The sequence below is a fragment of the Phocoena phocoena genome, chromosome 20 (genome assembly GCF_963924675.1).
Source record: "Phocoena phocoena chromosome 20, mPhoPho1.1, whole genome shotgun sequence".
Lineage (NCBI taxonomy): Eukaryota > Metazoa > Chordata > Mammalia > Artiodactyla > Phocoenidae > Phocoena > Phocoena phocoena.
The window spans coordinates 5,352,285-5,367,177 of NC_089238.1; the positions used below are offsets into that span (position 1 = coordinate 5,352,285).

The window sequence follows — 14,893 nt, forward strand, 5'->3', positions numbered from 1 at the left end:
GCCACAACTACTGAGCCCATGTGCCACAACTACTGAAGCCCGCGCACCTAGAGCCCGTGCTCCGCAACAGGAGAGGCCACTGCAATGAGAGGCCCGCGCACCACGGCGCAGAGTGGCTCGCGCTCTCCGCAGCTGAAGAGGGCCTCCGTGCAGTGGCGGGGACCCAACACAGCCACGGGAGGGAGGGAGGGGGCAATGATTCACAAGGAAAACGTAATGCCATGCCTGCCTGGGGACCCTCAGGGTGCGGCCTGTGTCACAGGGACACGCTCTCGTAGGGTTCTGGGTGCGGGACTGGCTCACAGGGGTGTGGTTGCAGACGTGGTGTCACAATACTGCAGGGACCGGGTTCCTCTTATTTCCTTGTTTTCCCACTACCCAGGCTAGCACACAGGAGGCACTCAATCTTCCATTTAGAGTCCCTCAGTAAATATTGAGTAATAATTGATTAATACTTAGCAAGTGACTGTAAGTGGAACTTATGGTAACCTGTCACGGTAACAGAGGCCTGGGGACCAAGGCTAAGCAGTAGTTACATCACCCAAGGGTCTCTGCCCCAGTGGGTTTACTGCAGGGAGAGGTTCTCACAGTGTGGTTCCCAGACCACCCACAGAAGGATCACCCAGGAGGCCTCTCCCAGCACAGACCTAAAGAATCAGACTCTGGGGGCAGGGCCCAGGAAGGTGCACATTGAGGAAACCCCAAATGATGCTTTTGCATAACGAAGACCCATTGCCATGAGGCCTCTGTGCGATGGAGGGTGGGGTTCTCAAACCTGGGGAGGGGGAAAGGCATGAACCTCCTAAAATCATCTCTACTCGTTTGAGGAGAGGGTCTGGAGTTTTCATTTTCATCTAAGGGACCCATGATTCCAAAAGGGTTAAGAGCTGCTGATACAGAAATAATCCTCACACTATAGCTACACGGATCTCTGTGAAATTCCATCTCACTCACCACAGAGAACGAGGGCCGGGATCGGGTCTGACACACCTCTGGGTTCCCGGAGCCCACAGTCCTTGCTCATGTTCATGGAATGAACAGGTTGCAAAAGAGCCACTTCCCGTAACTTGTCAAAATCCACCTCCAGGAGCTCCTCCTCGACAGCTCCCCCATCCCATCTAACCCAGATCAGCCGCCTCTTCTGGGTTCTAAGGGTCCCTGGTTTCCCTTTATTCCAGCTCGGATCAGCCTGTGGGGCAACCAGGAGCCCTCTGAAGACAGTACAGAAGAGTGGTAGTGGCAACGAGTTGGGGGCCTGGGTTCAAATCCTGGCTCTGCCTCTTCCCAGCTTGTGCCTCGGTTTCCTCAGCTGTGAAGGGACACCAGCACGAGCCTCACAGGGTCGCTGCAGGACACGATGGGTTACTGTGCGTAAGGCACTCAGAACACACACTGCAGGTGCTGAGCGAGCTGAAGCTACTCTGACCTGACTTGCCTGTGGGTTCCCAGTGTTGCCTGGCCCAGAGGATCCTCACGGATACAGTCCCAGAGGTCACACATGACTGCTCCCCAAAGAGAAGCATGGGATGACAGGGGTTTCCCTCATTGGGAACGATCAGTGGAAGACGCTGACTCGGCAGGGGAAGGAAGCCGGGTTCCAGCCGTTGGTCTGCAGGCCTGTGGCTCTGGTTGAAGCTGTGGGGTACTCAACAGTGTTCTCTGCTCCTGAGTCCTCTGAGAAGCTGCTGAAAGCTATTACTTCTCTCCTCAGAAAGACTGATAAACACCAGGGGCTGCGGGCAGTTCCATGGGGTTCAAGGGACCCCTTTCAGGTAGGTCCAGGGGCCTCACCACGCTCCTGGTGTTATGCAGTCCTGCTCTGTGTAGAATGTATGAAACGAGCTCGTTCACAGACAATTTTCTGTGTGCATATACCATTACACATGTGCACTCAGATGAGAGACAGGACACCAGAGTCTAATGATAACTGTCACAGCTCCTCAGAGTCAACGCTTAATGCATGTCTGGAAGAAAGCAAATGACCATATTTGCTCGGATCCAAGACCCCAATAAGAAGCACATTATTTCACATACCACTAAAAGGAACGAGGCCTGCTGACAATAACTGTAAAACACCATCAAGTGCATGCCACAGCATGCTAACATGTCTTCAGGAGCCATGAAAGAATTATCGGGAGGAAAAAAAGGAGGCAGAGCTGTTCCACGGCTCTGAAGAACAGTGAGCAACCTCCAAGGGTCTTTCAACCCAGGTCACAAGACTGGAGCACTTCCTCCCTTCTCTTCTCCCAAACAGCAGTTGCTATCAGTATCTGACCATCTCTGTCCCCAGACATCACCCGGCACAGGGTCTCACAGGCAGGAAGTGGGTGGGGCCTGGGGGAGAGTCAACCGGACACACCTGGAATCCCAGCTCTGCCACTCACTAGCCGTGCGACCTTCGACACTGAACCTCTCGTTGCTCCAGGTGGCTGTCTCTACCCCAAAGGGTGGACACGACCTCACAACACATGGCATTAATGACAACGGAGCTACGATCTGTGAGTACTTACTACATGCCAAGTACTGTGCTAAGGGCTTCTTGAGTCGATTCTCAAGGTACGTTTTAATGACTCGAGGTTACGTGACTTACAAGTCACACAGCAAGCAGTGGAAGAACCCAGCCTAACTCCAAACTGAAAGCCTCATGCGTCGAGTGCCGGTGGGGCCTGGCGCTGGTCAGGCACGCCCAGTCAACAGTTAGGAAGACACCCGCGTTTTCGTGCTGATGTATTAAATGTCACTGCTGACTTGCCGGATTAAAGTGAATGTCCAAGGCCCAGCTGCTCCGAGAAGATGACCCCAGCCTCTCCTGCACTCTCCCCTCCCCGCCCTGGCTGCCAGGACCATGGGTCTGACCCCGCCAAGGCCAGGCAGGGGCCTTCCCCACCTTCCAGACTCACCAGCAGGCAGTGCACGTACTCAGGGCCTCCGACCAGAGTGGTGAAGGTGCCCAGCTGTTCCGCCAGGGCCAAGAGGACCTCATCCTCATCGTAGATGGTGTCTGTGGGACAAGACAGACTGGGTTACAGTTCCACCCCAAGTATGACCCCACCCTTCAGTAACCCAAGCTGGGAACAAGCAGGCTCCACTCTGCTTCCTCAGACTGGCAGCCACCCTCCACCTGGGTGGGCAGAGATGAAGGCAGAGGCTGGGGGCAGCTGACAGAGTGCCCGTGACTAGGTGTGGGACACTGGGGGAGCGAGACCACCTCGCTGCATCCCAGTCTCCACAGCTGTAAAATGGTGCCAATCCCTCCACTGCAGCGACGGCCAGAGTGAGGAGCAAATGCGACCATGTGTATGAGCGCAGAGCCTGGTCAACGGGAGCTCTTTTTGCTTCTACCCTCAGCACTGTTCCCTCTGCCAGGAACTCCGCTCTCTTCAGCCTGAGAAAGTCCTCTCTATCCTTCGACACTTGGTTTAGCTACCGCTTCCTGGAAGATTTCCAGGATGCCACCCTGACAGGTCAGGTCCCTTCTCTAGGCTCACTGCCCAACCAGGCCACCCTTATCAGACCTCACGCGGGCTATGACCACCCGAGTCCAGGACTGGCTCCTCTCTGTGCCCCAGCTTCTGCCAGAGATGAGCACAGTGGGCACTCAATCTGCTCAACTTTGCTGAAAGAAGGGACGACTGTGCGCGAAGAGAACTGCTCTGTCCTAACACCTAAATCCAAAGGCCCTTCTCAAGCTCTATCCTCCCTTTGCTGAGGCGATGGGAATGACTATGGCAGAAGATGCTAGCATCCCTAGCGTCTAGGCTGGCATCTCAGCTCCCTGAGTGTACGTGAGGCATATGCCCATCCTGTGGTAGGTTCAAATCCTGCTCTATATTGTTGGCTGGGTGTGTGGCAACTCACTTGGCCTGAGACTCTTTTCTCATCCCCCAAATCACAACAACAGCGTTGTTCTGAGACTGAAGGGAAATAACTGCTTTCTGTGAAGAGCTCAGCTTGGGGCCCAGCACGAGTTAGTGCTTTACTAAACTCTGGCCGGCGTGGCTCTGGCGTGTCCTGCTCTCAGGCTCCCTCCCAGCCTCGGTTTCGCCGGCTCCCACTATGGACAGTTCAGATCACCCTCCCTGTTCTGTTCCTTTCCTGGAGACCTTAAGGACATCCTCAACTCATACTCAACTCCACCTCCAGTACAGACTCCTTGGCCAAGCTGCATCCCTGGACGCCAAACATACGGGAGCTGCCAGCACCTCAGATCTCCACCCTTCCCACCTCCACACAACTGCCCCCCCAGCCTCTCTGGCCCAGACCCGTCAACCTCCACCCTAACGCTGCCCCTGCGTCTCTCCCTGCAGCCCTCACCATGCAAAGCGCCACGTTCAATCCTGGCCCCGTCCGCCCTTCACTCCTGCCGGCTTCCCTCCAGGCAGCCTCCCCGCCACCTCCACCAAGAAACTGCCCGCAGCACGTGCCGCGTGGAGCACCGGATCCGCCAGCCATCCTGTGAGTTAGGGCCTGCTTTACCCCCTCTGCAGAGAGGGGAGCTGAGGCTGGGAGAGGTGGAATGGCTTAGCCAGGTGTGCCCAGCAGGTTGGTGGCACAGCTGGGTTTCAAACCCAGGTCCTTCCAACTCTTTTCTCTACAACTTTTTAGCCACTGCTTTACACTGCCGTACCACACTCCCTGTACCCCTTGCCCCCGAGGCCGTCCGGGTCTCAGCGCTCTAAAGCCTTCAAGTCTCTCCAACAGTTCACCCGTGGAAGCCACTGGTTTGAGGTCATCTGCTCAATGTCACGTGTGCAGATGCCTCCTCCCCATGTGGTGTTCAGAAGCAGATACCCCTGAGCTCCTCAGTCATCAGCTGTGACTGTGGGCAAGTCCCTGCACATCCCCTCAAGCCTCAACTCCCCCAGTGTGAAATGATGAGGGGGTGAGAGTCCCTGCCTCCCTCCCGCCTCCCAGCACCATCATTAGGCCCAAGTGAGAGGATCAGAGATGAAAGAGTTTCACTAGGGACAAAGCACAGCTAACTCTGAGCCTTTACTGGCGATTTTAATTAGTATGAAGTACGAAGTCATAATAAGAATGATGGGAACAGAGGATTTACCATTAACTGGTGATCCAGTCTGTATCAGACATTGTGTCAAGCGCTTTAAGTACACCTTCACAGACAGGAGAGCACAGGAACAGTCTAATCGCTAACACCTCAGCAGCACTTACCACATGCTGAGCACTTCACGTGGGATCTTATTTCATCTTCATATTAGGTTGAACTATTAATGCCCATCTCACACATGAAGGATCGGAGGCGGGCAGATATGAAGCATCTCGCCCAAGGTCACACAGCTAGAAAGTGGTAGAGCTAGGATTTGAGCCCAGGTAGTTGGGACCCCAGTCTGTGCTATGAGTCATTAACCAACACTGTCGAGTTTGGAGCCAGCGTGACTTGATAAACATCCCCTCTGGAGCACCTCCTAACTGTAGGACCAAATAAGTTACCTCATCTCTCCATGCCTCGGTTTCCTCATCTATAAAATGGGGGCAGCAGTCTTACCTACCTTAAGGAGTTACTGTGAGATTAACTTGGACAACAATGGTGGTGTACATTTACTGAGCACAGCTCTATGTGAACGAACTCAATCCTCACAAGAAAGAAAGGGTTTAGAACACCACCTGGCACATTAGGTATATATATAGTAACTGTTAGCTGTTATTGCTATTATTTAATGTTCACAACAATGCTACATCACATGTCGGCTATGCCCATTTACACATAAGAACTCTATGGAACAGTGAGGTAACTCGCCTAAAGTCACTGGAGCTTCGATTCAAACCTGGCTCTATGTGCCTCCAGAGCGCTTTTCACCAGTCCCTGCCCCAGCCCCAGCACCCAGCACACGGCACTTACAAACAGCTTGTTAAATCCAGAGGGGCGTCTCTTACCTGGCAGGAACCACCCCCGGGAGCCCCCAATCGACCTGGGCCCCAGGAGGACCTGTACCTGTAAGGAAGGGCAGAAGCTCACTGCGGGTCCTTTCTACCCCGAGGGCCAAGGCGATGGTGGACAGCTTCTTGATGCTGTTGAGGCGAAGCTAATGACAGAACAAGAAAAGGAAGGGAGAATGTTAGCAAGCCCAGGCTTAAGGGAGTCTGACACCTCTGGACCCAGTCAGCCCCTGGAAGCCTTGCTAAGTGTGTGTGGGGTGCTGAGGAATAACTTGGCAAGTCTACCAAGTCACTCTGAGACCCTGAGTCATTAAATCACAATGGCAGCAGCAGCCTCAGCAAAAGCATCCGGCGGGTCGCACTGAGCCAACACCCCTCGTGGCACTTTCGAGGACCACCCTGTCCAACACTGCCCCCGCCCCCCCGCCTCCCCACCGTCCCCACCCTCCTGCTCTTGGCCCCTCCCGCGCTCAGCAAGGCTAACACACTGAGCCTTGCACTCTAACGGTGGTAGCCACGTTCCCAGCTTACTCTGGGCCCAGTCCCAGCCCAAGCACTCACTTGCACTGTCTCATTTAACTCTCACAAGCAGAGGGTTACAAGCCCTGCCCCAGAGAAGAGGAAACGGGCTCAGGGAATGAAAGTCCCTCCCAAGGGTCACACAGCTCAGACGGTGTAGAGTGGGACTGTAACCAGGACTGTTGGCTAACGGTGATAACAGAACAAACAACACTATAATGGCGGGCAGCCACCAGAAGCTTGGGGAGACAGCTCTTCTCACAGCCTCTCGAAGGAACCAACACTACTGACACCTTGATCTCAGACTTCTGGCCTCCAGAACTGAGAGAGAACACTCGTGGCTGTTTGAAGCCACCAAAGATGTGATGCTTTGCTGTGGTGACCCTCGGAATCTCACACACTCCGCTGACACACAGCGGGTCCCAGGCTCAGCCTGTTGGTGTTAGGACCGCATTTGATCCTCTCGTCCCCGGGGGCATGACTAGCCACCTTTCCACCACCGTGGAGGCGCAGAAAGCTGCCTGAGTGAGCACTGAGACCCAGCCCCAGCTGCTGCCATCTGACTGGGAAACCTCTCTTCCTGTGTCTCCATCCTGACAACAGGGCCGCTCGGCTGTGGCCGGAAGGCAGTGAGCTCGTGCGTGTGAGTGGAAGGCGACGCCCTCAAGGGTGAGTAAGTCGCGCCAGGCCAAGCAGGAATCCTCCTCCCGGAAGGAAGGAAGGAATAAGGAGGGACCAGGTCAAGGAGAGCAGCAAGGGATCCCCCAGCCTATTCTTTCCCAGGCCCCATGCAGCTGCGAACAGGTCTGCAAGTGACTGGCGTCCTGCATCCCCTCTGGTTTAAGGGGTTTAAGACTCTCTTTGGGAATCACAATGATGAGAACCTCAAGAAATGCTATGGTGGCCTCACCTCAGAAAAACACACACACCGCACTTTTCATACCACGTCACTGGGTTTTTGGACCACCTGGGCTTGAGGTAGTCCAAGCACTCACCATCCTGGTAGTAAAAGGATCTTCAAGGCCTGCATCTTATTTTTAGCCCAAAATTAAATGTATATAAAGACAGACCTACAGAAACAGATAAATGACTAAATATGGTTAACACGAACACTCACTGAATCTGAGTGGTAAGCACACAGGTGCTCACTGGACCGGTCTAGAGGTGCGCAGACTTTCTGTAAATTGCCAGGAAGTATTTTCAGCTTTGCAGGCCACTCGGTCTCTATCTCAACCACTCAACTGTGTCTCTGCAGCACAAAAACAGCCAAAGACCCTGACAATATGTGGGCATGACTGCATTCCAATAAAACTACACCTGCAAGGCTGCGGGGCAGAATCTGGCCCACACGCTGTAGTCTTCTGGCCCTTGTACTAGTCCTTCGATGTTCTGTACGTTTGAAATTGTCCTCGAGAATGTATCAGAGTAAGTGCTGACTTAGCTGCCTGTTTCTCTGTCACCTCCAAGTTGAATCTGTGTTCTTCTCTCAGCTGGGCTACACGGAAAAGCACACGTGGCCCAGAGCACAGGATGCTGGCAGGGGACAATCACAATGACAGTAACAACAGCTGCTAACATTTACTGATTGCTTACTATGTGCTTGGCATGGATAACGAATACATTCACTCCTTAGAACTGTGCTCTGAGGTGGGTGCTGTTACTAGAATCCTCCCTTTCAAAGGTAAGCACACTGATGTGCAGAGAAGCTGTCACCTGGTGGAAAGGTGCAGAGCCGTGTCCAGAAGCCAGATGCCCTGCCTCTTATTAATCTCAACATCACACTGTCATTTAGGAGAGATGCCCAGGGAACCGGCCCAGGAGAATCAGGCCAACTCTTCCATGGTGGACAGCCCCCTTCCTTCCACTGCCGTCTCTGGAGATTCTGCTTTTGGTTTTAAGAATAGCTGCTGGTTTCTTTGGCATATATGGCACCGTGAACGCTTAAGAAAGGCAGCAACAGGGCGGGCTTTAGATACACTATCTGGGTTCAAGGCTTAGCTGCTTTTCACATTAGCTGTGGGACCTTGGGCCACTCTTCGTACCTTTTTGAGTCTCAATTTTCTCCTCTGTGAAATGCGGGACTGTAATAATACCTATCCTTTGTACTTTGTGAGTACAAAGCGACATGATACTGGGAGCAGCCTCGCACCAGAGGAAGATGAGTAATGGCAGCTATGGCAACCTTGCTCGGTTGACGGCACCCTGATTTTCGTCCACGTATCAAGGACATGAGCAGCAGCTGGCTAGCTGCCCACCGACATCTCTTTTCCCTTCTCTCACAGTGACAGAGTAATAATTACAAACATTTCCTTGGTATTCACTATGCGCCAGGCAGTGTTCTAGGTGCCAATGTTTTCACTCATTTGATCCTCACAACTGTGAGGTAAACACAGGATCACCCATTTTGGGGCAGAGAAAACAAAACCTCACACAGCTCTCAGGTGGCAAGATTTGAACCCCAGCCACTTGGCTCTGAGCCAATACCATCAATTCGTATTTCTGTTTTCTGGTGTTTTTCAGTTGGGGGGGTGCACTATGAACCCCTTAGCAGGTTTTTTTTTTTTTTTGCGGTACGCGGGCCTCTCACTGCCGTGGCCTCTCCCGCTGCGGAGCACAGGCTCCGGACGCGCAGGCCCAGCGGCCATGGCTCACGGGCCCAGCCGCTCCGCGGCATGTGGGATCCCCCCGGACCGGTGCATGAACCCGTGTCCCCCCCATCGGCAGGCGGACCCTCAACCACTGAGCCACCACGGAAGCCCCCCCTTAGCAGGTTTTAAATGATCACAATTTTGAAACAGAGGTGAGCATAAACAGCCCTAGAAGCACCTGCGACAGCTGAAATGAGCTCTAAAGAGTCATGATGACCACTGGTGACAGTCATAGGTTTTGCTAACACTATTTATAATACGCTATAACATACTAGTATGTATAAATGTAATTCATAATAGAAGTTAAATTTGAGTTAGGGATTGGTGAAAATAAAGATGTTATTTTTCTCATCCAAATTCTTGGACCTGAATGCCAGATGGGCCCCAGGTTAAGAGCTCCTGCACTGGGCTATACTGCCACTCATAACCTCTGGTTTTCACCTGTGACATGAACCCTCGGCAAAGATATTTCTGAATCACCTGTGCATTTGGATATGACCATGAGACTAATGTCTGGCCAGTGGGAATGGTGTGTGTGACTCCTAGAAGTGTCCTTATGGGGAGATGGGGTCATATCCTTCATCTTTACTTCCTGTTTAGAATGGGGCTATGATGGCTGGGGCTTCAGCAGCCATCTTGGGGTCTTGAGATAACCTGAGAATGGGGAGGGCAGGATAGAGGCCAAACAGAGAACAATGTCTAAGAGCCTGGGACCCTAACACCTAGAGTGTCACACCAGCTTGGACTGCCACCAGACTTTTTGACTGTGAGTCAGAAATAAACTTCAAGCTCATTTAAGTCTCACATATTTATAGAATTTTCCTGTTATTTACAGCCAACCTTAATCCCAACTAACCCAGTCAATGACCTAGTTCTGGACACAAAGACATAAGGACAAATTGGCCAAGGAGCTTCCAGGAAAGATTTTCCTCTTTGACAAAAGGGAGGAGGACAAGAACCGGCTCCTTGCCCTAGTCGGCCCCTGCTTTCAGTGTGGTTCCACGAGGACGTAAGACAGCAGCTGATGCAGCAATCTCGTGACCACACGAAGTAGGTCAAAAGAACTGCACGCTCTAACCCAATTCTGTGATATCCTTGAGTTGCTGAACTTGTTACATGAGGCAAAAGGGAACCCTTATTTAAATGACTGTTGGTTGAGTTCTCTGGAACATTCCTGAGAGAGCAGCTATTAAAATCAGTAAGAAACCTTTACCGTCCCTTCATCCAGTTGTAGCCATAAGAGTTCACTGTGCACTGTCCCCAAGCATGTCCCCACCAAGACCTACCACACTGGTCATCTATGGTTCCATGGCCACGCTTATCACCATGGGCTGGGGATGCCTGCATCCCCAGCAGTCCTCAGGCTAGTACATGAGACACAATAAATAATAAATAAAATCTCCCTTCCCACCACTACATCCACATAGAAACACTACTCACTTTTTAAAACCCACGTCACGTTCAAGCCATGGAGCTTCCCTGACATGACCACGTACAGTATGAGCCCACAGGTAGTACACATTCCCTTCACAAGCCGAGTAAAGCCCGAAGGCCCTCCTATGGACTACAAGGCCCAACATGATGTGGTCCCTGTCCACGGATCCACTCTCACTTCCCACGCCCTCCTCTTGCTCCCTGGGTTCCTGTCACAGTGGTTCCCTTGACAGTAACTAAAATGCAAACGTATTGTTAGCCCAGGTCTTCACACTTGCTGACTTGCTGCTTCCTCAGCCTGAGACACCCTTCCCCCCAGACAGCCCAGGGCCCTCTCACTGCATTCACGCCCCTGCTTAATCCTCACCAGTGACTACCCTGGGTAAACCAGCATGCCCCCGTCCCTCTCTATACATCTTAACTCATCACTTCCGACATATGCAGCTGATCCTTGAACATGAGGGTTAGGGGTGCCCACCCTCTCCGCAGTTGAAAACCTGAGTATAACTTATAGTGGTACCTCCGTATCTGACGTTTCCCATCCGTGGATTCAACCAAGTGTAGATCACGTAGCACTGTAGTATCTACTACTGAAAACGACCCACATAAGTGGACCTGCACAGTTCAAATCCGTGTTGTTCAAGGGTCAACTGTTCTTCTTTGTTCACTGTTTATCCTTCCCCACTAGAATGTGGGCTTCACAAGGGCAGGGACTCTGTCTTCTGCACTCTGTGCCCCAAAATCCCAGGAGAGCGCCTGGCAAAGAGTAAGAGTCCAAAAGAATCTGGAGGAATATGCTCCGAACTGTTACTGTTTGGTAGAGCTGGTGGCTGATAATGAGCAGTGTGGAGGGGTCTGCAACATGGGTGCTTTAACAGTGACCCTAAGCCTGGGAAAATGCTCAGTGGGCCACACAAGTGCCTCTTTACCTCCTATCAAGTCCTAAACATCGGGACTTCCCTGGTGGCGCAGCGGTTAAGAATCCGCCTGCCAATGCAAAGGACACGGGTTCGATCCCTGGTCCGGGAAGATCCTACATGCTGCGGAGCAACTAAGCCTGTGTGCCACAACTACTGAGCCTGCGCTCTAGAGGCCACGCGCCTAGAGCCCGTGCTCTCCAACGAGAAGCCAGCGCAATAAAAAGCTCATGCACCGCAACAAAGAGTAGCCCCCGCTGGCCACAACTAGAGAAAGGCTGCACGCAGCAGTGAAGACCCAACAGAGTCAAAAAAACCCAAAAGTCCTAAACATCCTTCCACCTCATTCCACGAAGAATCATGTTTTTAAATGAACATAATGTGTGTGGGTATGTGTGGGTGGATGGGTGTGAAAAGTTCTGCATCACCCAAGAGTGAAATGGGCCCCACAATCTCTCTTTCTGCAGCTTTTTTTTTCTTTTTTAAAGTAACGAATGAGCCAGTACTCTGGTTTCACCAATCAGCTAAGGGTCTCCAGATAAATCCCAGGCACCTCAAAGCTTGAGTTTCCTCACTGTAAGACGGTTATTACAACAATGCCTGCCTCACAGGATTGCTGGGATAATCAAATAAGGAAGACACAGAGACAGAGCCCGGCACGTAGCAAGCACCCAAGTGTTAACCATTATTCTCATCGTTATTTCTCATGTATTTGTATTTCTTGAGCAGGGTAAAGAAACAGGTAAATTGAAACAGAAAAAGTAATCTCACCACCTCCTTGGAAACTGCAGCACAAACAAATACTTCCCTAGCAGTTTGCCTGGTGTTATGATTATTTATGGATGTGCCTGTTCCCCCTTTTGGAAGGTGACTTGCCTCTGGGATGAAGAAGGGACACGACTATTACCAACTGGTGATTCCTGAACCTAGTACTGGGCTGGGCACATCAAAAAGCAAAAATATAAATATTTTTCAAGTTTTTAAAAATGCAGGTTCCCCAGTGAAGGCATGGCAGAGCCTGAAACTTGAACCCATGTTCTTCACCATCACCCTATACCAACTTCTTTTTAAACTCTCAGAGGGCAGCCTTATTCCTAAGTTCTGCTTCAAATCCCCATGTACTCCTTGAAAAGAAGTTGGAGCCTGTGCTGTCATATTTCTAAGATGAGGACACAGGGGCATGCTGCCATGATGTCTTTGACCATGGTGAATACCTGCTATCTTTACATTTTATCTCACTTAATCCTCACAACAGCCCTGCCAGGTGTGTCTTCCACCCTTTTCCTCATTTAACAAGAAAATCAAGGCCCAGAAGAGTTGAGTAACTCGTAAAGTGGCCAGTCCAGGATCTGAAACCCTGGAATGCGTCCACCCATGGCACTGCCTCCTCTGTGTCTCCTCTGGGCCTACACGCTGTGCCCACAGGGGCCCAGCTCGGTGGTGAAGAGTGCTGCCCTGAAACCCAGTGCCCTTGACTAAGTCCTAGTTTCAGTATTTACTGGGTGGTGTGACAATGACTGAGTAGCCTTATGTAAAAAATGGGAAGAGGGCTTCCCTGGTGGCGCAGTGGTTGAGAATCTGCCTGCTAATGCAGGGGACACGCGTTCGAGCCCTGGTCTGGGAAGATCTCACATGCCGCGGAGCAACTGGGCCCGTGAGCCACAGCTACTGAGCCTGCGCATCTGGAGCCTGTGGTCCGCAACGAGAGAGGCTGCGATAGTGAGAGGCCCGTGCACCGCGATGAAGAGTGGCCCCCGCTTGCCACAACTAGAGAAAGCCCTCGCACAGAAATGAAGACCCAACACAGCCAAAATTAAATAAATAAGCCAAGCATTTCAAGCCCTTTTAAAAAAAAAAAAAAAAAGAGAAGAATTTCAGAATGAAGATTCATAGCCACATTCAGAATCTGATTTAAACAAGCTAACTGTAAAAGAACATTTCTGGAATCAGAGAAATCTGGTTATGAACCGACTACTAGATGATACCAAAGAATCACTGTAAAAACTTTGTTAGCTAACCACCACGGCACTGTGGTTATTAAATGTCTGTTGTTTTATAGGTGCATAACGAAATACGTAGGAGAAAATATCTGGGGCCTGGGATTTATTTTTAAAATACTCAGCAAAAAAAAAAGGGGGGGGATGGGCTTCCCTGGTGGCGCAGTGGTTGAGAGTCCGCCTGCCGATGCAGGGGACACGGGTTCGTGCCCTGGTCCGGGAAAATCCCACATGCCGCGGAGCGACTGGGCCTGTGAGCCATGGCCGCTGAGCCTGAGCGTCTGGCGCGTGTGCTCCGCAATGGGAGAGGCCACAACGGTGAGAGGCCCGCGTACCGGAGGAAAAAAAAAAAAAAAAGGGGGGGGGGGGAGAAGGATGAGGGACAGGTGAAAAAATGTGGTAAAACTTTAAAAAAACTGCTGAATCTGGATTTGGTACTATTTTCTCTATTGTTTGACATTTGACAATCAAAAAACATTTATGGAAAGAAAACTAGCACCTATCTCAGATGTGTTTTGTTAAGACTCAACGAATGCACACAAAACACTTAGCAGGCTGGCATACAGCAGGGTTTCTCAACCTTGGCACCACTGACCCCTGGGGCTGGGCCATCCTCTGCGGTGGGGAAGGGCCTGGGCAGCGCGGGATGTCGGACAGCATCCCTGGTCTCTCCCCCACTAGCTGCCTGTAGCACTCGCTCCACCAGTCATGACAACCAAAAATATCCCCAGACATTTGTCCCCTGGTAAGAACTGCTGCTCTAGAGTAACCATTAGAATAGCTTTTAAAATGCCTGTAGCACCTCACCTCAGACAATTGAGGCCCTTGTTATTTCACCACCACCACCGGCAGACATTTAATGAAAACTTAAAATACATCAAGCACCGTTCTAAGCGTTTTCCACGTACTAACCTATTTAATCCTCGCAACACCCCTCTAAACTGCTAAATTAAAAATTATTCCCATTTTTTTCCTTTTCTCTTTTTTTTTTTGCCAAGCCGCGCAGCTTGAAGGATCCTGGTTCCCCAAGTAGGGACTGAACCCTGGACCCACAGCAGTGAAAGTGTCGAGTCCCAACCACTGGACCGACAGGGAATTCCCTATTCCCTTTTACAGATGAGAAAACTGAGGCAGAGACAGTATTAATAACATAGAAACCTGGCCTCTCAACCGGTGGACCACATTTTAAGAAACATGGTGCCCCAAACACCCCTGAGATAATGCAATCCAGCCACCGCCTCTTACTGGTTGGGGAGGCGATCTCTTTGCAGCTCACTTTCCCAAGTATAAAACCACAAGCTACCACGATAACTGAACAAGGTCATCACTTACTGAACGCCTTCTCTGAGGCAGCCACTTAACATGCCAATTCCACTGCAACTTCTCAACCAGGTAGATGCTGCTTCCTCATCATTATTCCTTATAGATGAGGAATCTGGACCCCAAAAAGGGGAAGGCACTGGTGCAGGGCACAAAGGGA

The 14,893-nt window shown here is 51.3% G+C and overlaps 1 protein-coding gene and 1 pseudogene across 1 annotated transcript in view; one reads left to right on the plus strand and one right to left on the minus strand.

Annotated features, from left to right (window-relative positions):
• Positions 1-14,893, plus strand: part of LOC136140962 (zinc finger protein 850-like) — a 397,037-nt pseudogene that overhangs the window by 79,734 nt on the left and 302,410 nt on the right.
• The window catches only part of PPP2R1A (protein phosphatase 2 scaffold subunit Aalpha), a 32,889-nt gene that overhangs the window by 14,689 nt on the left and 3,307 nt on the right, over positions 1-14,893 (minus strand). The window contains exons 2-3 of the mRNA XM_065898927.1: positions 5,954-6,044; positions 2,901-3,001 (exon numbers count right to left, since the gene is read on the minus strand). Of these exons, the coding sequence (XP_065754999.1) occupies positions 2,901-3,001; positions 5,954-6,044 (192 nt within the window). The remainder of the gene's footprint in view (positions 1-2,900; positions 3,002-5,953; positions 6,045-14,893) is intronic.